The sequence below is a fragment of the Phoca vitulina genome, unplaced genomic scaffold (genome assembly GCF_004348235.1).
Source record: "Phoca vitulina isolate PV1807 unplaced genomic scaffold, GSC_HSeal_1.0 scaffold23, whole genome shotgun sequence".
Taxonomy (NCBI): Eukaryota; Metazoa; Chordata; class Mammalia; order Carnivora; family Phocidae; genus Phoca; species Phoca vitulina.
This window is the reverse complement of record NW_022589726.1, coordinates 2712944-2739407: the sequence shown is the minus strand read 5'-3', so window position 1 is coordinate 2739407 and position 26464 is coordinate 2712944. Positions and strand designations below refer to the sequence as shown.

General features: G+C 35.9%; 1 protein-coding gene across 2 annotated transcripts in view; it reads left to right on the top strand.

The window, feature by feature from the left end:
* TBC1D15 (TBC1 domain family member 15) overlaps nt 1–24279 on the top strand; it is an 80777-nt gene extending 56498 nt beyond the window's left edge. For both annotated transcript variants that reach the window (XM_032420388.1, XM_032420387.1), the window contains exons 11-17: nt 7258–7374; nt 12895–12995; nt 17266–17365; nt 17994–18091; nt 20849–20965; nt 21485–21571; nt 22852–24279. In XM_032420388.1, coding sequence (XP_032276279.1) covers nt 7258–7374; nt 12895–12995; nt 17266–17365; nt 17994–18091; nt 20849–20965; nt 21485–21571; nt 22852–23073 — 842 coding nt within the window. In that variant the 3' untranslated portion in view covers nt 23074–24279. The remainder of the gene's footprint in view (nt 1–7257; nt 7375–12894; nt 12996–17265; nt 17366–17993; nt 18092–20848; nt 20966–21484; nt 21572–22851) is intronic.
* The last annotated feature ends 2185 nt before the right edge of the window (nt 24280–26464 follow it).

Here is a 26464-nt window from a genome sequence, read left to right as displayed (position 1 = left end):
CCCAGGCGCCCCAGTACATCCCCTCTTTAATACCCATCACCAGGCTAACCCATCCCCCCACCCCCTCCCCTCTAGAACCCTCAGTTTGTTTCTCAGAGTCCATAGTCTCTCATGGTTCGTCTCACCCTCCGATTTCCCCCCCTTCATTCTTCCCTTCCTGCTATCTTCTTTTTTTTTTTTTTTTTAACATATAATGTATTATTTGTTTCAGAGGTACAGGTCTGTGATTCAACAGTCTTACACAATTCACAGCTCTCATAGCACATACCCTCCCCAGTGTCTATCACCCAGCCACCCCATCCCTCCTACCCCCCACCACTCCAGCAACCCTCAGTTTCTTTCCTGAGATTAAGAATTCCTCATATCAGTGAGATCATATGCTACATGTCTCTCTCTGATTGACTTATTTCGCTCAGCCTAGTACCCTCCAGTTCCATCCACGTCATTGCAAATGACAAGATTTCATTCCTATTGATGGCTGCCTAATATTCCATTGTATATATATACCACATCTTCTTTATCCATTCATCTGTTGATGGACATCTTGGCTCTTTCCATAGTTTGGCTATTATGGACATTGCTGCTGTAAACATTGGGGTGCACATACCCCTTCGGATCACTACATTTGTATCTTTGGGGTAAATACCCAGTAGTGTAATTGCTGGGTCGTAGGGTAGCTCTATTTTCAACTTTTTGAGGAACCTCCGTACTGTTTTCCAGAGTGGCTGCACCAGCTTGCATTCCCACCAACAGTGTAGGAGGGTTCCCCTTTCTCCGCATCCCCACCAACATCTGTCATTTCCTGCCTTGTTAATTTTAGCCATTCTGACTGGTGTGAGGTGGTATCTCATTGAGGTTTTGATTTGGATTTCCCTGATGCCGAGCGATGTTGAGCACTTTTTCATGTGTCTGTTGGCCATTTGGATGTCTTCTTTGGAAAAATGTCTGTTCATGTCTTCTGCCCATTTCTTGATTGGATCATTTTTTTTTTGGGTGTTGAGTTTAAAAAGATCTTTATAGATTTTGGATACTAGCTCTTTATCTGATATGTCATTTGCAAATATCTTCTCCCATTCTGTCAGTTGTCTTTTGGTTTTGTTGACTGTTTCTTTTGCTGTGCAAAAGCTTTTTCTCTTGATGAAGTCCCGATAGTTCATTTTTGCCTTTGCTTCCCTTGCCTTTGGCGATGTTTCTAGGAAGAAGTTGCTGCGGCTGAGGTCGAAGAGGTTGCTGCCTGTGTTCTCCTCTAGGATTTTGATGGCCTCCTGTCTCACATTTAGGTCTTTCAACCATTTTGAGTCTATTTTTGTGTGTGGTGTAAGAAAATGGTCCAGTTTCATCCTTCTGTGTATGGCTGTCCAATTTTCCTAACATCATTTGTTGAAGAGACTGTCTTTTTTCCATTGGACATTCTTTCGTGCTTTGTCAAAGATTAGTTGACCATAGAATTGAGGGTCCATTTCTGGGCTCTCTATTCTGTTCCATTGATCTATGTGTCTGTTTTTGTGCCAGTACCATACTGTCTTGATGATGACAGCTTTGTAATAGAGCTGGAAGTCCGGAATTGTGATGCCACCAGCTTTGCTCTTCTTTTTCAACATTCCTCTGGCTATTCGGGGTCTTTTCTGGTTCCATACAAACTTTAGGATTATTTGTTCCATTTCTTTGAAAGAAGTGGATGGTATTTTGGTAGGGATTGCATTAAATGTGTAGATTGCTCTAGGTAGCATTGACATCTTCACCATATTTGTTCTTCCAGTCTGTGAGCATGGAACGTTTTTCCATTTCTTTGTGTCTTCCTCAATTTCTTTCATGAGTATTTTATAGTTTTCAGAGTACAGATTCTTTGCCTCTTTGGTTAGATTTATTCCTAGGTATCTTATGGTTTTGGGTGCAATTGTAAATGAGATCAACTCCTTAATTTCTCTTTCTTCTGTCTTGTTGTTGGTGTATAGAAATGCCACTGATTTCTGTGCATTGATTTTATATCCTGCCACTTTACTGGATTCCTGTATGAGTTCTAGCAGTTTTGGGATGGAGTCTTTTGGGGTTTTCCACATAAAGGATCATATCATCTGCAAAGAGTGAGAGTTTGACTTCTTTGCCAATTTGGATGCCTTTTATTTCTTTTTGTTGTCTGATTGCTGTGGCTAGGACTTTCAATACTATGTTGAATAGCAGTGGCGATAGTGGACATCCCTGCCATGTTCCTGGCCTTAGGGGGAAAGCTCTCAGTTTTTCCCCATTGAGAATGATATTCGCTGTGGGTTTTTCATAGGTGGCTTTTATGATATTGAGGTATGTACCCTCCATCCCTGTACTCTGAAGAGTTTTGATCAAGAGAGGATGCTGTACTTTGTCAAATGCTTTTTCTGCTTCTATTGAGAGGATCATATGGTTCTTGTTCTTTCTTTTATTAATGTATTGTATCACATTGATTGATTTCTGGATGTTGAACCAACCTTGCAGCCCAGGGATAAATCCCACTTGGTCGTGGTGAATAATCCTTTTAATGTACTGTTGGATCCTATTGGCTAGTATTTTGGTGAGAATTTTTGCATCCCCGTTCATCAGAGATACTGGTCTGTAATTCTCCTTTTTGATGGGGTCTTTGTCTGGTTTGTGGATCAAGGTAATGCTGGCCTTATAAAATGAGTTTGGAAGTTTTCCTTCCATTTCTATTTTTTGGAACAGTTTCAGAAGAATAGGTATTAATTCTTTAAATGTTTGGTAGAATTCCCCTGGGAAGCCATCTGGCCCTGGGCTCTTGTTTGTTGGGAGATTTTTAATTACTGCTTCAATTTCCTTAGTGGTTATAGGTCTGTTCAGGTTTTCTGTTTCTTCTTCGTTCAGTTTTGGTAGTTGATACATCTCTAGGAATGCATCCATTTCTTCCAGATTATCTAATTTGCTGGCATATATGTTGCTCATAATATGTTCTTACAGTTGTTTGTATTTCTTTGGTGTTGGTTGTGATCTCTCCTCTTTCATTCATGATTTTGTTGATTTGGGTCATTTCTCTTTTCTTTTTGATAAGTCTGGCCAGGGGTTTATCAATCTTGTTAATTCTTTCAAAGAACCAGCTCCTAGTTTCGTTGATCTGTTCTACTGTTCTTTTGGTTTCTATTTCATTGATTTCTGCTCTGATCTTTATTATTTGGCTTCTCCTGCTGGGTTTAGGCTTTAGTTGCTGTTCTTTCTCCCGCTCCTTTAGGTGTAGGGTTAGGTTGTGTATTTGAGACCTTTCTTGTTTCTTGAGAAAGGCTTGTATTGCTATATACTTTCCTCTTAGGACTGCCTTTGCTGCATCCCAAAGATTTTGAACAGTTGTGTTTTCATTTTCATTTGTTTCCATGAATTTTTTTTAATTCTTCTTTGATTTCCTGGTTGACCCATTCATTCTTTAATGGGATGCTCTTTAGCCTCCATGTATTTGAGTTCTTTCCGACTTTCCTCTTGTGATTGAGTTCTAGTTTCAAAGCATTGTGGTCTGAAAATATGCAGGGTATGATCCCAATCTTTTGGTAGCAGTTGAGACCTGATTTGTGACCTAGAATATGATCTATTCTGGAGAATGTTCCATGGGCAGTAGAGAAGAATGTGTATTCTGTTGCTTTGGGATGAATGTTCTGAATATATCTATGAAGTCCATTTGGTCCAGTGTGTCATTTAAGTCTTTATTTCCTTGTTGATCTTTTGCTTAGATGATCTGTCCATTTCAGTGAGGGGGGTGTTAAAGTCCCCCACTATTAATTGTATTGTTGTCGATGTGTTTCTTTGCTTTTGTTATTAATTGGCTTATATAATTGGCTGCTCCCATGTTAGGGCCATAGATATTTACAATTGTTAGATCTTCTTGTTGGATAGACCCTTTACGTATGATATAGTGTCCTTCCTCATCTCTTATTATAGTCTTTGGTTTAAAATCTAATTTGTCTGATATAAGGATTGCCACCCCAGCTTTCTTTTGGTGTCCATTAGCATGGTAAATGGTTTTCCACCCCTCACTTTCAATCTGGAGTTGTCTTTGGGTCTAAAATAAGTCTCTTGCAGACAGCATATCAGTGGGTCTTGTTTTTAATCCAATCTGATAGCCTGTGTCTTTTGATTGGAGCATTTAGCCCATTTACATTCAGGGTAACTATTGAAAGATACGAATTTAGTGCCTTTGTATTGCCTGTAAGGTGACTCTTACTGTATACTGTCTGTGTTCCTTTCTGGTCTATGTTGCTTTTAGGCTCTCTCTTTGCTTAGAGGACCCCTTTCAATATTTCTTGTAGGGCTGGTTTTGTGTTTGCAAATTCCTTTAGTTTTTGTTTGTCCTGGAAGCTTTTTATCTCTCCTTCTATTTTCAATGACAGCCTAGCTGGTTATAGTATTCTTGGCTGCATATTTGTCTCATTTAGTGCTCTGAATATATCATGCCAGTCCTTTCTGGCCTGCCAGGTCTCTGTGGATAGGTCTGTTACCAGTCTAATGTTTCTACCATTGTAGGTTACAGATCTCTTGTCCCGAGTTGCTTTCAGGATTTTCTCTTTGTCTCTGAGACTCATAAGTTTTACTATTAGATGTCAGGGTGTTGACCTATTTTTATTGATTTTGAGGGGGGTTCTCTGTGCTTCCTGGATTTTGATGCCTGTTTCCTTCCTCAAATTAGGGAAGCTCTCTGCTATAATTTGCTCCAATATACCTTCTACCCCTCTCTCTCTTTCTTCTTCTTCTGGGATCCCAATTATTCTAATACTGTTTCGTCTTATGGTATCGCTTATCTGTCGAATTCTGCCCTCATGATCCAGTAGTTGTTTATCTCTCTTTTTCTCAGCTTCTTTATTTTCCGTCATTTGGTCTTCTATATCATAATTCTCTCTTCTGCCTCATTTATCCTAGCAGTTAGGGCCTCCATTTTTGATTGCACCTCATTAATAGCCTTTTTGATTTCCACTTGGTTAGTAAGCTAAGTAATCTGCTCGGGTTTGCTCTCGGGAGCTTTTGTTCCCTGCAAGCTTTCCGTACAGCTTTGGAGGACGAGAGTGAAAATGGCGGCCTCCCAAGCTCCGTCCTGGAGGAGCCAAGAACTCGGGGCCCTGCTCCTCAGTGCACCCCCAGAGAAAAGCAGTCAGTCACTCCCGTCTCCCCGGTCTCCGGCTGCACTCCGTGCTCACCCAGCCTGTGACCAAGCGTTTCTATCTCTGGCACACGACCCTGTGTGGAGTCTCCAAACCCAGCAGATCCCTGCGGTGCGCTCCCGCGCCGCCTCTCCCGGGGGAGGAAGGGGAGTCTCCCGGGATCTGCCGCTTGTTGGGTCCCTGCTGGAGGAGCAGTGGCCCAACTATGCCATGCGTCACGGTTTATGGCAACCCCGAGCTGAGAGCCCGCGCCTCGGCTCCGTCTCTGCAGCCGGCTTCCTGGCTCCGATACCTGGGAGCTCTGCCGCACTCAGGCACCCCTGGTCTTACTGTGACCCCGAGGGTCCTGAGATCACACTGTCCCATGAGGGTTCCACCCCCCGCTTAGCCACTGGAGCGATGTCCCTCAGCGGAGCTGACTTCTAAAAGTTCTGATTTTGTGCTCTGCGGCTCTATCACTTGCCACTAGTGGCTGACGGAGGCCCCCTCCCCCGCCGTCTATCCTCCCGAATATCGCCTTGGATTCACTTCTCCGCACGTCCTACCTTCCAGAAAGTGGTCGCTTTTCTGTTCGGAGGGTTGTTGCTATTCTTTTCTTCGATCTCCTGTTGAGTTCGTAGGTGTTCAGAATGGTTTGATCCCTACCTAGCTGAATTCCTGGGACGGACAAAATTTAGGTCTCCTACTCCTCCGCCATCTTGCTCCTCCAATATAGTGTATTTTAATAGAAAGCTATAATATTGTTCTCATATTTTCTTTTAAATGCCCTTATAGAATCTAAACTCATGTCATTTTCTATTGTTAGATTCTTCTCTGTTGTAAAATACTTCCCCATCTCTTCACAAGTACAGGCTTACCCTGCTATCTGAAAGTAGAGTGTTCCTATGAGACCTTTCATAAGTCTGAATGGTGTAAAGCAAAGAAATAATTACTGTTAACTTATATGGAAGATTTTTTAAGCATTCCCAGACTCAAAAAATAACCTCTTTTAGGCTTTTTGCTAACAGATACACAAAATCAATCAAAATACAGCACAGATGCCCCAGACATGGTTCAAAGCTGTGGTGGCTTGATGCTGAGATGTTGAGTGTAGGTCCTGGGGAAGGAGTGTGAGTGTAGGTCCTGGGGAAGGAGCATGGTGGGGCACCTTTAGCTGCCCAGGGCGAGTGCTGCCTCTGTAACCGTTCAGTGCAAAACAAACCCTGAATGCTCTTTTCACTTTTTGTCGTTTTTTTGTAAAAGTGAAAATCTTTGGATTTCTTTTGGTTAATGAAAACAGGTTCTAGTGTAGGTCTTCTGTAAAGATAAAGTGGTGTAATGCAAACTTTTGAAAAGCAGGAGTACCTGTATTGAGAATGTTTTCAATTTATTCATTTTAAAGTGGGGGGGAGAGGTCAGTTATAACTTTTAAACAGAATTGATTATAGAGTAGATTAAACACTTTTGAGTTTCTTTAAATTATTTCTTCCTCATTTACTGAGGGATTCGTTTGGGGAATACCTTTTTAGTTGTAAAGCCTTCCACGATAGAGTGCTGCATTTAATAGGTATTAGTGTTTGTGAATTGAATTGTCAGTACAACTTGGGATACACTCATGGTGATGTTTCCAAACCTGTTTTTAATATCATGAAATCATTTCTAGCACAATGTGGGTTTTCATTTTTTCAAAATTAAAATAAATTGTTTATACTAATATGTAAACTGAATAGTTTATATATGAGAATAAGGAAGTTATTTGTCCTGAAGATGACTATGGACATGACAAAGAAGTTGATAATGAATGAAGCAAATGTGAATGAAACAAATCTCTTTGATTACACTTGATTGCGTAGTAGCTTTTTTTTATTACTATTTTCAGGTAATACTGCCTATCACATGCATTCATGACTAGCATTTTTATTGCTAACTAATGTGAATTATTGGCATTGCTTTAAATTAATTAAAAGTGTTTTCTACTATTGAAAAACTTCTATGTTTAGATAAGAATTGAAAAATATTTGAAAATATACCCATGAGGAAGTGGACTGATTTTTGAAAAATATTTGAAAATCTTACTTTATTGCATATCTGAAATGGAATTTGATGAATTTTTTTGAAAAGTTTTCAAATATATGATGATTTTCCTCCTCAGAAAAAGATGTTAACAGAACAGATCGAACAAACAAGTTTTATGAAGGCCAAGATAATCCAGGGTTGATTTTGCTTCATGATATTTTGATGACCTATTGTATGTATGATTTTGACTTAGGTAAGTTCTCTTCTAATATCCTAATTTTAAAAGATTTATATATATTTATTTTAGAATTTAAATTTATTAACCTGTTAGGCATATGTAACAGCTCTGTGGGCTAGTTTCTATAGGGATTGTTCTATTGGACTGGAAACTTGGAAGGCTGTTGATTCCCCTATTGTGCACTGAAGAGCACTGGGTTGCCACAGCATACTGTGGGGCAATGTGGGATATTTTAAATTTTTGAGAAAGATAGTGATACTGTAAGGATACTGCTCTGAGTCCTCGCTGAAGTAGTTCAGAGTTTCAACATTAGATCTCCAAATTCCTCCTGATGAAGTTATAGTTTTGCAGAGCAGGGCTTTTGGCTTTGTCATGATAAGCAAGTACTGTGTGAAAACAGATGAGGGACAGGAAATGAGGATGGTGGTATTCAGTTGGATTCTAAGATTTGAGAAGTAGTGCAGTGCCCAACATGTGCTACGTTCATAGGACATAAATAGTTGCTAAATTGTTTGGATCTAAGTACTTAATAAATGGAAATGTTAGTTTATTTCTTTGAGCCTAGGGGTGCCTTAGAAAAAATTGCTAAGACATTATGGAGTCTGAACTGAGAAAGTTTGGGAAACTTTGTTTTAAATGCTTTCCTCCCTTGTGAAGGAAAATACTGATGTGATGATATCTTGGACAAGCCATGCAGATAAATATTATCTAGGCCATGTAGAACTTTACTGTCTTTTCTTGGTAAGTGTGTTTCCTACCAAAATGGGATAGCAAGACGGGCTGGTAGGGGCAGTAGTGGATTGCATGAAGATTTAAGGAGTAGAAAATATAAGGAATTAATATTTTAAGGGGTAAGGGAACTCAAGCTGTTTCTTTAAAGGAAATTCTCTATGCATCAGCCTTTAAGTAAGTATAAGGAATGGAAAAGTTTCTGAGTTATCTACCATGTGAGTGATTCCCAAGTAGAGAATAATGGAAATAGGTGTTTTCCAGATTATTTTAATAGAGCTTGAGACAGCTTTTGGAGAAGGTAATTGGATATTTAGCATATTAAACCTAAATGAACCTTGAATTATGGTACATTTTCCTCACCATTTGTATCTTTGTGAATTCTTCCTCTTTTATATGTTAGGGGGAAGATATAAACTCTTTTGTGGATCTTGAGGCATCAGCCTCTTTGGTGACAGTAAATTGAAAACCACAGATCTCTCTTTAAAATGTAAAATTTAGCCAGTCCTATCTATCACACCTCAAATTGGATCATTGAAAATAGGTTAGGGGCATCTGGGTGGCTCAGTCATTAAGCGTCTGCCTTCGGCTCAGGTCATGGTCCCAGGGTCCTGGGATTGAGCCCCACATCGGGCTCCCTGCCCCGCGGGAAGCCTGCTTCTCCCTCTCCCACTCCCCCTGCTTGTGTTCCCTCTCTTGCTGTCTCTTTCTCTGTCAAATAAATAAATAAAATCTTAAAAAAAAAAGAAAAGAAAAGAAAAAGAAAACAGGTTAAAGCGCTGTCATACTTGATTTTGACTCATTACTAATAGCAGCCTTTTGACGAAGTGGGGAAATAATCCCAATTTTATGAGTGAGGTTTTATTGTTTTAGAGAGTGACTCAAGGTTGCACAAGCAGTAAATATTGGACTGGGGTAGAGACCCAGGTCTTTATTTCAGGCTGGCATTTTTACCTCTACATATCCGCCACGCTGACCCATTGCCATTTTACTATAGGGACTAGGACCATTGTCTTAGGGAACAAGAGGCATTGTCTTGTACTCTCAGGTGATAATTTTGAGATAGGAATTCATGCATATTTTTTGGAGTTCCTAAATGCTAGTTTTTTCAGGGCATAGTCCCAGACCAGCTAACTGGGTAAATTGCTATCTTCATTTGTCCATATTAATCCCTCATTCTTTCTAGTCAAATACTTACGTTATCTGAAACATAAGCCAAGGTTCCTGAACTCTGGCCTTGTGAGGAGCCAAGGTAGTTTTCATAAAGCACTGCACCAAATTTCTTGTCTTTTACCATGGCAAAGTAACCTGGGCTGTAAATTTACTCTTGTAGGTAATTCTATATCATATTGAGTTGTTTGGCTTCATAGCCCATATAGATGAGGTATAGGTATATTTACATTGAATACAATCTCATTAATAGTGAGGAAGGAGACAGAAATTACCAAAAGCAGAAAGAAGAACTCAAAGAAGAATAATTTTTAGTTAGTGCAAAGACTTTACACTTAGGATGTTTCTATGGGAGGTAATCTTTTTAAGTGGTGTATGTACATAATAATGATCCTAAATAACCAATAAAACATTAAATTATACTCAAAATACTGTATGTAAGAAGGCAGAGAATGTCTAATTAAAAAAAAAATGATATCCAACTCCTAAGATTACTATTTTTTATTTGATACTCTAAGGGCTAAGCTTCAGTTAACCTGGAAATTGACCTAAATGTAGGTGAAATTTTTCTTTTCGGTGGAAGAAAGTGTACACTAGGATGATAAGGAGTTCATTTTTCATACCTCCCCCCTGAAACAAACTTGCTATGAAAATAATTTTAGGGAACTACTTGAGAAATTGTAGTAGTGCTGATTAAGATGTGCATCAGTCAGCACTGCTGCAGGATCTTAGTGTCACCGAATGCTAATTTAAACAGCTTTAATCTTTCTTTAATTAAAAGGAATTTGTACATTAATTCCACCCCCACAACTCATGACATACCCCAAAGAACATCATGTATAAAATAAGATTAAAAGCAACTAGAGTATGAAGATTAATTTGACTACTTGCTTCAGCTAAGACTTGTATAAGAAATATGGTAGTGATCCTATGTGAAAGCTGAAGACTTAAATGATTAAATTAGTTTCTTAGAAATTTTTATTCATTATAACTTTATAATAAAGCACTTTTTTTCCAGACGAAAGGTGCTTTGTAAATCTTTCGAATAGCATACTTTGAAATATTTTTATTATAGACTATATGCAGTCAGACCCAGTAAAGTAGTACTCGTTTGCAGTTTGTTGAATTCAGATCAAATTTCTTTCATGCTTTATATTTGTCATTGCTTTCACTGTGTCAGTGTCATGTAGAAAAGTGCTGGTAACAATTTCGTCTTCCTTCCAACCTATTTATTCTTTTTTAAAGGATTTTATTTATATATTTGAGAGAGAGAGAGAGAGAGACAGACAGATCACAGAGGGAGAGGGAGAAGCCGACTCCCCGCTGAGCAGGGAGCCCAATGTGGGGCTCCATCCTAGGACCCTGAGATCATGACCTGAGCTGAAGGCAGACACTTGACTGAGCCACCCAGGTGCCCCTATTCTTTTCTTAAAAGTGTTTTTTATTAGTCAGTGTTCTCCAGGGGAACAGAACCATTAAGGTTATGTATGTTTATTTATTTTTATTTCTGTTTATATATATATATATATATATTTTTTTAATATATTTTAACATGGATACACAGAGAAAGAAAAAGATTCTTTTAAGGTGTTGGCTCACACGTTTATGGAGACTGAGAATGAGAAGTCTCACAATCTGTTATCTCCAAGTTGGAGACCCAGGAAAGCCTGAGAGCAGGAGAGCCGGTGGTGTAGATGCCAGTTCAGGTCTGTAGGCATGAGAACCATGAGCTCTAAAGACAGAAGATCAGTGTCCCGGTTCAGAAAGCCAGGCAGAGAGCACATTCAACCTTCCTCCATCTTTTTATTCTGTTCAAGCCCTCCATGGACTGGGTGGTGCCCACCACACTGGGGAGAGCCATCTACTTTCATCAGTTCATCAATTCAAATGCTAATCTCTTCTAGAAACACCTTCAGGGCACTCACAGAAATAATGCTTAATCAGGCTTTGAGCATCCTGAGGCCTACTCAAGTTGACAAATAAAACTAATCATCACAAGTGTGCATGGTTTTAAAAAAAGTCTGTGATAAATTTGTAGAAATATTACATTTAGATATCATGTCATATGCCATTTTTTTCTGGCACTTGTCTCCAAATGTTATCCCTGGTACTGTAATAATTGGATACCCACCATGGCAACCCAAGTGTTCTTTCGTGTTAATGTGAGTAGAGCCATACTTTTCCACAGGGTGTCATGTAGACATAGGTTGATAGGAACACAGCAGTAGATAATGGGGCAGAGGCTCAGAACAGATAGAGAGAAACTTTTATTTGTAGGGAGATCCTGAGGTGATCTGAATTGTCTCTGTGTTATACCTCTAATCTGAGGTTTCTCAAGAGACTGGGCTACATGCTTCCTGAGGTCATTTGTTAAAGTTTAAAGTTTTATTCCAAAATAGGAAGAGAGATGTAGAATTGTGGTTTTCAGAGGCATATCATTTCTAGCAGAAATATCCTCTTCCCCTTTAAAATATATACTCTTTTAATGGCTTCAGTGCACATTGATTTTTGTGAATGATAAGAATGTAAGCTTTGGACTTACACATGAAAGACTGTATTTTCTATGACTTCAAGCTACCTTGGAAAAAAAAAACAAAAAACCTCTATGTAACTTTAACACATGTATAAAAGTTACCAAAGTTGAATGATAATATGTGCAAGAAGGCATAGTTTGAATTTTTGCCCCTTTGTTGGTTCAAGAATGTTTGTCTTAAATCTGAAATCAATTGTTAAACAGTTAGGAAAATTGAGTTTCATAAGGTGGAACTAAAAAATAAGAAGCTTGACATATTCAGGTGGAAAGCAAAACCAAGACTTTTTGTTTAAGTGAGGGGCCTGAGTCTTTAACTTTCCAGTTTTTCTTTTTAATCATAGGCTATAATTGTCATGACTGAGAAATTATAGCAGCATCAAGAGAAAAGTGGTTAGAGTGGTATTTTCAGTTAAAGAGTATTAATTGGATTAAACCCAGTTGCTAGCATTAGTTGTGCATAGAGTAACAAGAAAAGAGAGGCAAGAAGAACACAGATAGGAGTACTTAAAAGAAGTACATAATTTTGTTATGACTTCTTTTGGTTTAGATTACCAATGATCTGGTGGCTAAAGCAGTTGGACCCTTTTTCATTCTTACTTTATTTGGCTTGTTCATGGCAGTTAGGTGCTGTTGGCTGCTTGGGTCCTGAGATTTTTTTCCCCTTGACTTTTATGACAATTTTCTCCCTTGATTTTTTTCCCCCCTTCTTACTTCTGACTACTCCTTCTCAAATGTCCTTTGAGTATATACTCTTACCTTTGATGTTCCTCTGGGTTTTCTCTTTATCTCTCCTCTTTATCATAAAAATTTTGCATATTATTTTTTAATAATACTACCCTCTCTTGGTAATGGTATCTACACTAAGACACATAATAGCAGCTGTCTATCTGCTTGACATTTCAGTCTAAAACAATTCATTTTTCTTACTGATTGCTAGACTTCCTCCTCGTTTATTTTCTTTTCTTGGTAAACGTCATTATCTACCAGTTTCTGAAAGCAAAGAAAAGATGAAATTTTAAGTGAAATCGTGGTGATATGCACAGAAGGATACATAAAGCTTAGGTTTTCAGAGACATGATTTTTTTTTTTTTTCCTATTCTTAGGGTATGTTCAGGGAATGAGTGACTTACTTTCCCCTCTTTTATATGTGATGGAAAATGAAGTGGATGCCTTTTGGTGCTTTGCCTCCTATATGGACCAAATGGTAAGAACAGGGGCTCCTTCCTTTAATCAAACTAATTTTGAAAATTTTAGTTGTATAATCTTATTATATAAGATTGGTGTTTGTATTTAGACAATTATGGTGGAACTTAAAATTGCTCCATGTTGTTTGTTTGTTTCTTTTTTAAATAGCCTTTTCAAGGGGCTTGAAAATATGGACATTATTTTTAATACAAAATGTAGATAGTAAGTGCCTGTAGCACAGGAATAATCAGGATTTAATATCAGTAAATGCTTGTGTTCTGCAGAAGAGCTGTGAGTCATAGAATATTGATGGACTAGATGAATTCAGTGCTTATGAAGTAGTTGAACTTTCATATCTTCTTTGGAGATAAAGCTTAGTCATGCCAAGTAATATCCTTACTTTTTGTGAACATTTTGGATTTTGTCATTATAGTAACTGATTTTTCTTCTGAATCTGTTTGAACTATTTGTAACAGTGACACTTTCTTAGTAATTCATTGTTATTTTCTCAGTAGCATTTGATTGTTAGAGTTGAACTATGTTTATATATACATATTATTACAAAGAACATTTTATTGATAATAGCTTGGAGACAGAATTCTGGGACAATAGCACAGAGTATTAACAGAGAAACAAAATAGAATAGTCTTCTCAAGTAATCTGTTAGAAAGAAAAAAACAGCAGAGGGCTAAGAGTAGATAAAGGCATATGAAATCCAAAGACCTGAATACATAGGTCACTGTACTGTTTCAGAGAAAAACTAATATACTTGATGCTGGACTTTGATGTTGGGTATTCACTGCAAGGGGATAAAGATTTTGAATATGTAATCATATGCAAGGTTTCCCTGTAATACAGGGTTTAATTCATTTTCTGGGATATAAATGTGGAGTTTAGAAGAAGTACCCTTCTCTTTTTTCCATACTTCTGTTCTTCCCCTCTTGCTTGCCAATTTTTCTTTTCCCCCCTAGTTTTTCCCACTTTTATCTATTTCTTCAAGTCTCTTATATCCATGGTTCCAACTCATCCTCACTTCTCCTACTTCTTTTCCAAATGCATATTTGATAAGATTTGATAAGTTTAAAAATATCTTTTACTGTTAATAAGTATTCAGAGTACATAGTCATGAACATGAATTAATGTTATAGATTTTTGGAAAGATTATTAATTGCAGTAATCTGCTAATATCATAGTTTGTCTTCCTTACCTTTTTGATTGATTGATTTTACCTGCCTTCTTAGTTCCAATTATTCCCAAGTGCTCTAGAAACCTGAGGCATTTGTTATAAAGGTCTGTACAACTGATAACTAATTGTGTAAAAACTGTTGTCTGCCTTTCTTGTGTTTTTGTTGTTTATCCTCTTTTCACTAGAGCTAGTATGTTTCTTGATAGGTCATGTCTTTGTTTAACTAGTTTTCCGGTATGCTTCCAGAATTTTCCTAATGCCAACATGAGGTTTTTGTGCAACAGATTTTTGTAGAATAAACACATGAATATTTCCCCAGTGCTTAGTTTAGACCTTTACTTATAGTAAGTATTCCAAAAAAATTAACATGAACATACTGCATTTAGATTTTTACAATAATAACTTTCATAAAATTGAGCCAGTATTGGCATGTTCAAAAAATTGGCTTATGCCATGTACGTACACCTACATGCATATGTACATACATACTTGTGCATGTATTTAGGTCTCATATGTAAAGACTTTTCTGAACATTTGTAATATATACTTTACGGTCTGTTTGTCATTTTTGTGTATGAAGGTTCAAATTCTTTCTTCTTTTTCATTGTAAATGTTCTCTGTGTTTGCCTTTTCCATTGAGGACAGTCTGGGGATTTTTCTAGTCTTTATTCTAAAAAAATCTCAATATATTGTCTACTCACATTTTTTTTCGATTTGAATAAAAGGGCAATATTTTGCAATCAAAATAATCTGCATGATTATTTTTTACTGCATTGCTATTGGCTTGGTGTCCTTAAATCTATACTGCTCTTTGACTCCTTTTTGTTTCACAGCTTTATTTCATGTAAGTTTTTATGTCTTTTGTGATGACTGAATCTAATGTCCATAGATTTACTTTTTTTATATTTACTCATATCTAATGTAGGTGTAGGCATAGGCTATGTGTGTATTACAGAAATATTATGGAACGATTAGCAAAATGATCTACTGAACTTTCTTATACCCACTATTCATTTCACCATGTAATTTAGTTCTTCCCTTCCTTCTCCTCACCTCCCTCCCCCGTATATATGTGTGTGTATATACATATATACGCACGTGTATATATACACAGATATAAAGATAGATATATACATATATGTATATATCTATATATATACATGTATATGTGTTACATGCACACATACGTATGTATTTGTATGCACACATGTATTTATTTTACAAATACAGTTGAAGCCATTTGTATATCCATTGTTGATCTCATTTTCCCCTCTCCCAGAGTAGCTACTTTTCCAAAGTAGCTGTCATTTTGGGAGTGCTTCTTTTTATAGCAGATCGTGCCATGTTGGTACTCCCAAACCAACTCTAACCTTTGGCTGTCATAATAAAAATGATGGTGTTAATCAAAGAGTTGATTCTGTCTTTCCCTTACAGGTCTATGTGGTAAATGTGAAGAAACAATATCCCAAAGGCTTGTGTCAGTCTAGTAAACTAGTTCTTTAAGGCATAAAGGAGAAATCAGGGTTTTTTTTAAAGATTTGTTTATTTATTTTAGAGAGAGAGTGTGCAGGGGGAGGGGCAGAGGGAGAAGGAAAGCAAATCTCAAGCATACGCCCCGCTGTGCAGGGCTGGATCCCATGACCCTGAGACCATGACCTGAGCCGAAATCAAGAGTCAGATGCTTAATCGACTAAGCCACTCAGGCGCCCCAAGAAATCAGTTATTTGAGAATCAGTAGCTTTTTTTTTTTTTTTTTAAAGAGTTTATTTATTTATTCATGAGAGACAGAGAGAGAGAGAGAAGCAGAGGGAGAAGCAGGCTCCCAAGGAGCAGGGAGCCCGATGCGGGACTCGATCCCAGGACCCTGGGATCATGACCTGAGCCGAAGGCAGACGCTCAACCGTCTGAGCCACCCAGGCGCCCGAGAATCAGTAGCTTTAAAAATGTTATTTTATTTTTACCAAGAATGATGCTTTGTTTCCAAAACTTAAATAGAAGTTTGAGGGAAGAGATGTTGTCTTTAGGCTTTTTATAAGCATTAGCACAGTAGGTTACCATAGAGGGGTTGGGGCACATGGATAAAAGGGATTGGAATGATCTAAGGAGACTTTACATTATTTTGGTCTCCCCACCCATCTCACAACCCTTGACTAAAGTTTTGGTAAGGAGTCTACTCAACTTTGCAGAGTATTTAAAATTATATAAACCATAGCAGTTGTCATACTTTGTGATCTCAGGACCCCTTCACACTCTTAGATATTATTGAGGACTCTGAGAACATTTGTTTATGTAGGTTATATCTTTTGATGTTTATCTATATGAAAAATTAATACTGAGAAGTGTATAAACATTTATTAGTTATTTAAAAATAACAATAAACCTTTTATACTTTAACATACATAATACTATCTTTTAATGAAAAGTAACTTTTCCAAAACAGAAACAATTTACTGAGAAGAGGGATTGTTTTCCATTTTCCATTTTCTTTGATGTCTAGTTTAATGGAAGACAGCTGGATTTTCATATCTGCCCCTGTATTCAGTCTACTGCGATAGCACTCCTCATACAGCCTTTACCATTGTGGGAGAATTTAAAGTACAAAATGCATACAGTATTTTAGAATTGTCATGGAAATGGTTTTGACTTCAGAGATTCCCTAATGTCATCAAATTTAAGAAATAATTAAAATTAGTTCTTCAAAATAAGATATATGTTACAGCTAAAATTTATTTTATATGACAATTTGAAGAAATATTTAACAATGGAAGTGATTTAGTAAAAGTTTATTGCCCAGATGTGTGTTTCTTTCACCAACTTCCTTATTTCATGTAAGAAATCAGTGTATCAGTCTATAGCTCTGCATTCTTCTTTAAGTGAAATGAATAGAGGAAAAAAATAATCCTTAGTTTGAGACCAAGGATTCTCTTTCCCTCCTTTTTAATGTTGCTTTAGCTTTTTAATTTGTTGTGATTTTTAAGAATATAACCAGTGTGGTATAAGTCCAGCATTTGTCCTTAAACTCATGGTTTGGTTATCAGTGATTTTGTAATGTAAAATATTTATTAAGTATTATTTATGTGGTGACATTTATTTCCCTTTAAAGCATCAAAATTTTGAAGAACAAATGCAAGGTATGAAGACCCAGCTAATTCAACTAAGTACCTTACTTCGATTGTTGGATAGTGGATTTTGCAGTTACTTAGGTAAGTTTAGTGAATCAAATTATATACCCAACAGGGGCGCCTGGGTGGCTCAGGGGGTGCCTGGGTGGCTCAGTCGTTGAGCATCTGCCTTCGGCTCAGGTCATGATCCCAGGGTCCTGGGATCGAGCCCCGCATCAGGCTCCCTGCTCAGCGGGAAGCCTGCTTCTCCCTCTCCCACTCCCCCTGCTTGTGTTCCTGCTCTTGCTCTCTCTCTCTCTCAAATAAATAAATAAATAAAATCTTTAAAAAAAAAAAAAATTATATACCCAACAAATTGTAGGGTAATATATACAGAGAGAAAAAATGTAAAGAACTGTCTTAAAGATACATATACCCTTATCACTATTGCCTGAGTTCCTATGAGGAATAAAAGTGTGGGACGAAACTTTCTTTGTATAATGCCTTAAAACAGTTTATTCATAAAATGAATTATTTGTTGTTTTTTTATGGTTTTCTTTTAAATAAATTTAAATTGTTTCCTTGAATTAGTAGAAGGCAATTAAATTTCTAGGACTTCTAGTAGCTTAAGCTGCATGGAAAAATTTGAGTTTAAAATAGGTTACTGTATTCTGAGATAATTAGCATAAGAGTAAGCCATATATATGTTTTTTTTTTCCTTTTTGTATAGAATCTCAGGACTCTGGATACCTTTATTTTTGCTTCAGATGGCTTTTAATTAGATTTAAAAGGGAATTTAGTTTTCTAGATATTCTTCGATTATGGGAGGTAAGTTCTTAAATTATTATACAAATGTAATATTTATTATGGAAAGAAACACTTTATTCTGTAGAGTATAAATGGATTATAATAGCCTAACTGAAATTTCTAAAGCATGTATGTTATGAAATTCTGATGGTTTTATGGTCTTTACTTAATGATCTTGAATATTTGGTCTTTGGAGCATTTTTTATAAATCTCAATCCTCATGTGATTTGGGGCCACTGGGTTTCCTAGAACCACTTTTCTAGATGATTCATAATTGTTTTCTTTCCTTGGGAGGCTTGACTTTATGTGAGGCTCTTCCACATTCTGGTATAGATTTGTATAGAGTTCAAGGAAGTTTTGACACACAGTCAGGTGAGATGGCACTTTGTAGTCTGAAGTATTGGGAGGGAGCTGATTTGTGTTTTGCTTTTTTAAAGAACTTTAAGGTAGAGAAAAAGACTAAGAATAATACAGCAAACATCTTGTGAATATATAACCATTTAATTAGTTTCTGATATTTTGCTTGTTTGCACCAACAATGTTGCAATGAACATCATATTTAACACTAAGGCAAGTATCTTAACATTCCAATTTTCATGTATACCTCTGAATATGTCCTTAGAATAAATTTCTAGATACCTCTGAATCAAAGACTAGTCAGTTTTTAAGTCTGTTGATAGATTTTGCCAAATTATTCCCAAGAAGAGGTGAGAGATGATTATTTTTCAGAATGGGCACACCAAAGATAGGAAAGGCCACATTTAATCACTTGTAGTCAGCTTGGACTCTGACCTGATTACCTTAGCTAATTACTTGGGGTTGAGGAGATGGAACATAATTGTGGATTAAAAAACAAACAAATATCCCACCATCCATATTTAACATATGTAAACATTTTGCCATATTTACTTCTAGTTTTTCTTTTTTCCAAGAAAAAGAATTAAAGATATAGCTAACATCTTCTTTAATCTCCACCCCAAGTCCCATTTCCCTGTCCCCAACTCTAGAGGATATTCATGAATGTATATCCTTTTATTCATTTTGGACCCAGGGTAACTTGATTAAAGCAGAAAATTACTGTTTTCTTCTAAAATATGTTAATTGTTAAGTTAACAGATCAGTATGCTTTTAAAAGAGAATGTTGGTGTAATTGCTGATTGCTACCTTATCTTTAGAAAGGCAAGGGGTTACAGAAATTCTCCCAAGGAAGGAAGGGGGGAATAATCCATTTGGATAATAAATAGACATATATAGTGGAACCCATGTGTCCTCTGAGGCTTTTACAGCTGGAAATTGGTTCCTACACTTCTGGCGACCATGCTACCATTAGAGAAGGTGATGTGCTAATTGAAGGATCATTGCTTTCTGTGGGATGATTTCTTCTGTTTGAAATAGAAGTAAAACTCATATGTTCTTGAGCTGGAATCCTATTTCATTTAATGTAGTTAATTAATTTTTGGGGGTCATTATAAAATTTAATCTTAGTGGTTTAATAATTAAGCAAAAAAGCACAATAATTATCACATCCTGATTTTCCAGTAAATATGTTGCTGACAACATTGTATTTTTTTAAAAGAATTTATTTATTTATAAATTGGAGTATAGTTGACATACAGTATTATTAGTTTGATGTAAACATAGTGATTCAGCATTTATATACATCATGAGATGCTCTCCATGTAGTTACCATCTGTCCCCATACAAAGTTATGACAATACTATTGACCACATTCCCTGTGTTGTATTTTACATGCCCATGACTTGTTTATTTTATAACTGGGATTTTGTACCTCTTAATCCCCTTCAGTTTTGCCCACCTTCCCATCTCCCTTTGACAACCACCATTTTGTTCTCTGTGTGGAATCACAGTTTAAAGTTTATCAGTTTGGTTGAATAAGTATCTCAACTTCTTTTTTAAAGGATGAATTGAGAATATTATTACTGTATAGCTAGAATAACCCTCAGTCTGTTTACCAAATAAATTGAACTTCTAATGAAAATTTTGAGCTTAATTGCATTGTAATTAAAAATTGGATTTAGTCTGAAAATTATTCAATTTGATTTACTCTTGATGAAAGAAGTAAAAACATTTCAGGTGTGCTTTAATAGTATTGTTTATGTGGGTCTTTTTTGCTTTCCAGATAAGATATTGTTATGTACATTATTATTTGAGGTCATTATCTTTATTTAAGAAGTGCAGCTATTGATCAGATGTTTTATACATTTGGATATAAATTTTGGGTAGTTGATTCAGTTTTTGTCACAATCAGGGATACTCTGTGTTATGTAATATAATGTAGAGCTATCTCTGGGTAGTTTTGATCCCATGCACTATTAACTGAATTTTTTTTCTTTTATATCCACGATTTAGCTTTTTTTTTTATTTCTCCAGAGATTGAAGGTGATTTAAAAGTGAGAAACTGAAAGGTCAGGAAAATACTGAAAATGCCTCTAACCTTATACCTTAAACTCATGGGTGTAAGCTTCTTAATTAATATCATTTATCATATAAATTAGGCTCAGTGATTTGCTTATTGTAGTTACCTAAAGGGCCACATTTGGAATTCATCATATTCACATAATGTTAAACTTGATATTAGTTACTATGTAGGTAAAGGTAAGACTTCTCCACTCCTCATTTCCTAACTAGAAAAACAGTGGTCTACCCCATCTAGACAACTTCTGCTTTGCATAGAAGTCATTCAGAGTTCAGCATTGTTTCTGTGAGGAAAATATTTTAGAATTGATATAGTTTACTAAATAGTTCTATTTTTTATAGGTAATGTGGACTGAACTGCCATGTAAAAATTTCCATCTTCTTCTCTGTTGTGCTATTCTGGAATCAGAAAAGCAGCAAATAATGGAAAAGCATTATGGCTTTAATGAAATACTAAAGGTAGTTATTCCTTTAATTTAGATTTTAATATTTTGGCTCTTTCCTTCGTTTGGTGGTACGAATACACAAAACATTTCCTTGGAGCTTTATTGAGTCCCTTGAGTAAAACTTAAAGTATATCAATAACACTTAATACTAAACTGACTCTGAGAATGACAGTTCAATGAATACATACTGGTCAGTTATTTTTACCTGGCTAATTAGGAAGAAAAGGAAATTCAGCAAATGCTCTTTTATGTAGTTTAGTTTTCTAAAAAAAATAATTGCCTTTTGCTTATAACTTTGAGATAGTAGACTTGGGACAGATGCTGGATTTAATGTTCCATAAGCTTATTAGTTATTCTTTAACTTTAAAACTGAAAGATATATTGAATTTCCTGCTTATTTGTAGTATGTGAATACTTTTATTTTAAGGATTTTATCTGCAGTGAAATATAACTGGTAATAAATTGTTTATATAGTAGAATATAATAGTGCTTTTAGTTTCAATTATCATTTTATTTTATGGATTCATTTTAGCATATCAATGAATTGTCCATGAAAATTGATGTGGAAGATGTACTATGCAAGGCAGAAGCAATTTCTCTACAGATGGTAAAATGCAAGGTATACAGTGTTTTAAATAATTGTAAGATTTTTTATTTGTATGCATTTGGTGGGTTGAGGTCAAGAAAGAATTTTTCTTCGTAGAAGTAAGATAAATGGCAATTTTAGCAAGTTGAAGGCAGGCACCAAGCATTAGCTAGGATTTTGTTTACCATTATGGATTTTATAGCACTTAATTGAAAACAGTCAATTAATTACGCTAGATAAGAAACGTAGGACCGCAAAATGGCAAAAATAATGAAAACGTCTCTGCAACAACTAACGAGGCTGTAGAATTTAAGTATTGATGTATTATCCAGTCTGAATAGAGCCTGGGATCTTATGTTAAATACAGATGCTAATCAGAAATAATTAAATGAATAGTATTTAGTCTGTGTCTTTACAACTGAATCAGTCAGGCTCTTAGTTCTTTCTAAAAACAAGGCAAATTTGATGTATTATGATCTGAATTCAAACCAAATCATTCTTCTGATGTATTTTATGAGAGTTCCTATTTGGTCTTTGTGTCATTTGTTCATGGTTCCAAATACTTATTTTGGTTCACTTCTACAAACATTTATTTGATAGCTATTCTGTTCAAAATATGTCAGATACTTCTTTCTTAAAGGAACCTTGTGCATTAAGGGAGAAAGATGGTGTAAATAAGATCTCATTTAATACCTAAGATTCTATAATAACAGGTAGAATGAAATAAATGCTAAATATTAGAAAACGTATGTTTGGGGTGCCTGGGTGGCTCAGACAGTTAAGCGTCTGCCTTCGGCTCAGGTCATGATCCCAGGGTCCTGGGATTGAACCCTGCATCGGGCTCCCTGCTTAGCGGGAAGCCTGTTTCTCCCTCTCCCACTCCCCCTGCTTGTGTTCCCTCTCTCGCTGTGTCTATCTGTCAAATAAATAAATAAAATCTTAAAGAAAGAAAGAAAAAAAGAAAAGAAGAAAAGGAAAGGAAAAAGGAGGGAGGGAGGGGAGGGGAGGGGGGAAGGAAGGAAGGAAAGAAAAGAAAGAAGAAAGAAAGAAAGAAAACTTACGTTTGTGGGAGTGGTAGGGTGGGGTGGAGAGTGACTAATTTAGAATAGAAGATCATGGAACCGCTTATGAAAAAAGTGGTTAGGATTTCATTTGGAGTGGAGAAGGAAGGTGTGAGAAGATACATAACAATCACACTGTTAGAGTAAATGTTCAGATTCTGGAATCAATGTAGTCTTAAGTAGAAGTGTTATTTTGTGATTACTTTTCCTGTATAGTGAAGGATGGTTTTGTGTTTAATTTTGCATATTCAGGAATTGCCACAAGCAGTTTGTGAGATCCTGGGACTTCAGGACAGTGAAGTTACAACACCAGATTCAGACACGGGTGAAGATGAAAATGTTGGCATGACTAGTTGTCCTGCATCTATATTTCAGAGTGACTCCTTGCCTGTACTTGCTACCAGTGGAGCCAGAGATGACGACCCAACACAGATATCAGTGTCCCCAAATGTTAGCAGATTAACACCTGCATGATCATTCTTCTTGCTTAATTTTTGAAGAGACACTTTGTTGCAACCTTTTTCAAGTACTTGAAAGGTGGAAATTTAAAATCTTGGTATTGATCATGCTTTAAGGTTTATGGAAAGTGTACTGATGTTCTTGCATTAAAGCTTTACAAAGATTTAAACTAATTATTTTTGTAGTTACTTCTACCAAATAGCCTTTCCTTTTCAATAACATTCCTTAGTATTTTTATAGCCAAGTACATTTTATTTTCTTGCTGATGAACTGGAATTGGATAAATATTACAAGTGGAAGAGTTGGAAATTATGCACTTTGAAAAACATTCACTTTGTTTACTCTAAGTTTAGTGGGTTTTGGATTTGATTAAATTAAATGTTGGGCCTTTCTATAGCATGCTAAGCTGAGAAGTAGATTGTGTTACCCAAGTGATGAGATAAAAAATTTGTTTTTCTCTATTGTTTACAACAATACTCAGCTTAAATATTTATGCTGGTTGAATGTGATTTAAATTGGGTATTTCATCAATGCAATTTAATGTGTAGATAAAAAGAGCTATTTCAACCATAATAAGTGGATTGGCAGTATATTTTTTACATTGAAGTTTTCTTCACTTGTATATAAAAACTATATAAGTACTTATTTATGAGTATAAGAAAGGATAGGCATATTTTCTTTAACTGAATAAACTTGACTATTGATTTATATAACCTGATTTGACAAAAGTAATACATAGCTTCAATATGAGATCTTTTTCAAAACTATTTTCTTAACCAAACATTTATTTCATGGGACTACATTCAACGCTGTACCTGGTGTAATTTTAAAATTAATTGCTTGTAATCTCACTTTACTAATAATGTGTTTATTATCTTTCCTAATGCATTAACTGATTAATCAGGTCTTTAAATTTTTATAAAATGTTCTTTGCAAAAAGCTTATGTCAAAAATTTCAATATACTATCACGAGTCTCAAAATAATACTTTTTTGTATATGAATGAAGCTGTTTTTACCATGCAGTGTTGCATGATTTTAAGTTATGTGGAATTAACATAACTGATTCCGTTTTAATTGTAATTTGTTAACTCCTGTACATATCATTAAAATAAATTTGAAGTTGAAGTAGTGTTTTCAGTTAAATTACACTTAGAAATAGTCTGCTATTTCTTCATTGGAAGAAAAAAATCCAAGATGGCCCCCAGCACATTTTCTATTTTTATGTAATTGAAACAATGATTGGAATCGGAGGGGTAGACGAACCATGAGAGATGATGGACTCTGAAAAACAAACTGAGGGTTCTAGAGGGGAGGGGGGGTGGGAGGATGGGTTAGCCTGGTGATGGGTATTGAGGAGGGCACGTCTTGCATGGAGCACTGGGTGTTATGCACAAACAATGAATCATGGAACACTACATCTAAAACTAATGTAATGTATGGGGATTAACATAACAATAAAAAAACCCAATCATTGGAATGAGTTATGGACATGAGAAAGAAACATGACCTTTTATAACCGAAAACAAATTTTCATCAGGACGGACTTGGGCATAGTGTTGTCTTGGAGGATATAATTGTCTGACTTGGGAAAGCAACTTCTACAATTGATGTTAATAATAAAAGCTATGCAGTTCTGAAATGGTCCAGGAGATAGATTTTTTTTCCCTCCAGAAAACTAGGGAACTAAATGAACTTTTTTCCTACTTGAGTATTAACTGACAATCATGACAGTAGAACCATTACATTTTAGTTTTTAATATCACATGTGTGTTATCTTTCATCAGTTAATAATGAGTAAGCCTATTTAGACAAAAAAAGTAAACTGATCAGACACTCGGGATCTCCAGCCTTTCATTTCCTGCTGTTCAGGAAATTGCTTAGAACATCTTGATGTCCTTCTTGTTCTTCCTGGACAGGGGCTTTGGGGGAGTTTTTTTCCCCCACTATGTAATATCATATCTACTTCAGAGTTTAAAAAAATCTTAACACATTTAGTAACTTGAACTTTTGTCAAGTTTTATTATAAAACTACTTGTTAAGACATACTGAAGAGCCTGAATTTCTATCTAGCTTATTTTTGATGGGGAAGTAATAATACAGCATAGTGCTAGATAAAGTCTTAACGAGAGTCTACAAGATCCAGTTAGCAAATGCTATATAAACTTGAGCTATTGAGATTGCTAAAATAGTTCAGGTAAATTGGTTAGTCTAACCTAAAGATTTATTTATTTCAGTTTTCACAAGATGTTGTTTGTATCCTGATAACATGTAAAATATTATGTGCTATATTATGTGATATTTAATGTTAAAATTTAAGTAATTCCTAATTTAACTGTATAAAGTATTTTCATTTCTGATATGAGAGTCTGTGGGAAGCCTTTTTGCATTTAAGAACATCCCTATTTTGAATGTCTCAAATGCGTAGGATTCTTCATCTCTTTGTATGTTAGGAACTTTAGTCTTGGTGATGACTAGAGCTTTTTTAAGTTAGGAAAAGAGCATTTTGGGATACTTAGTTATTCTTGCTGAACCTGACATTTCCAAGGATTTTTATGGATGCCGACTAATTCTTACGGGAAATTCATATAATTCTGTCCATCATTAAAGGTAGTTTGTATAAAGTAACCCAAAATGTTTATTGAAGAACTTAGAACTTTACCTGACTTGTGTGTCACTGTGTAACCAGGTAACGTCCATCTAGCTTGGATTTCTTTACTTTCAGAAGATGTATGAACCTCTTACTATATTTGAAGTTTTGTGTGTGTATTTTTGGGGACAGGTCACATAGTTTCTCTAATTTTCTGCAAGCATCCAGGTGGTTCCTGAGCCTCCCTGAAGTTAGAGAACTGCCATTATATATTGTATTTCATAGGGTAACATTTTGACTTATGGTCAGGTAGACAAGTCCCTGAGTTTTAAAAAAGTAGTTTCTTGATTTTCTAAGGTGGATTTGCCCTATTTGGGCCACCATTTTTAGTATAAAGTGATGACAGTTGTCATGGCCTATTTTATGTAGACTTCCTTCTCCATTGTACATTTTGAAGATAAACTTCCAGTGTTACTTTATTTCTAAACATGAAACAGGATTAAATTTAAAATGAATCTGAAAGGTTTCCATCAGAATCTAGTGTCATTACCTGATACCGAACATGTATACTTATCTGTACTTTTAATGTGAATACACTGCCATTTGAATAATACAATGTATGCGGCCTCTTCTCCTCTTGGGTTCTTATAATATGGGGGTTTTAACTTGTAGATTTTTGAGTATTGTTCTGATTACAAATATTTTTCTCACTGTCTTGTAAATAGAGCCCTGTTTTTTAGGTTATCCATCTTGCCATAGGGAAAAACATTGTGTTGCTCTTAGAGGCAAAGGTGGATGGGGTAGGGCAATTAGACTGG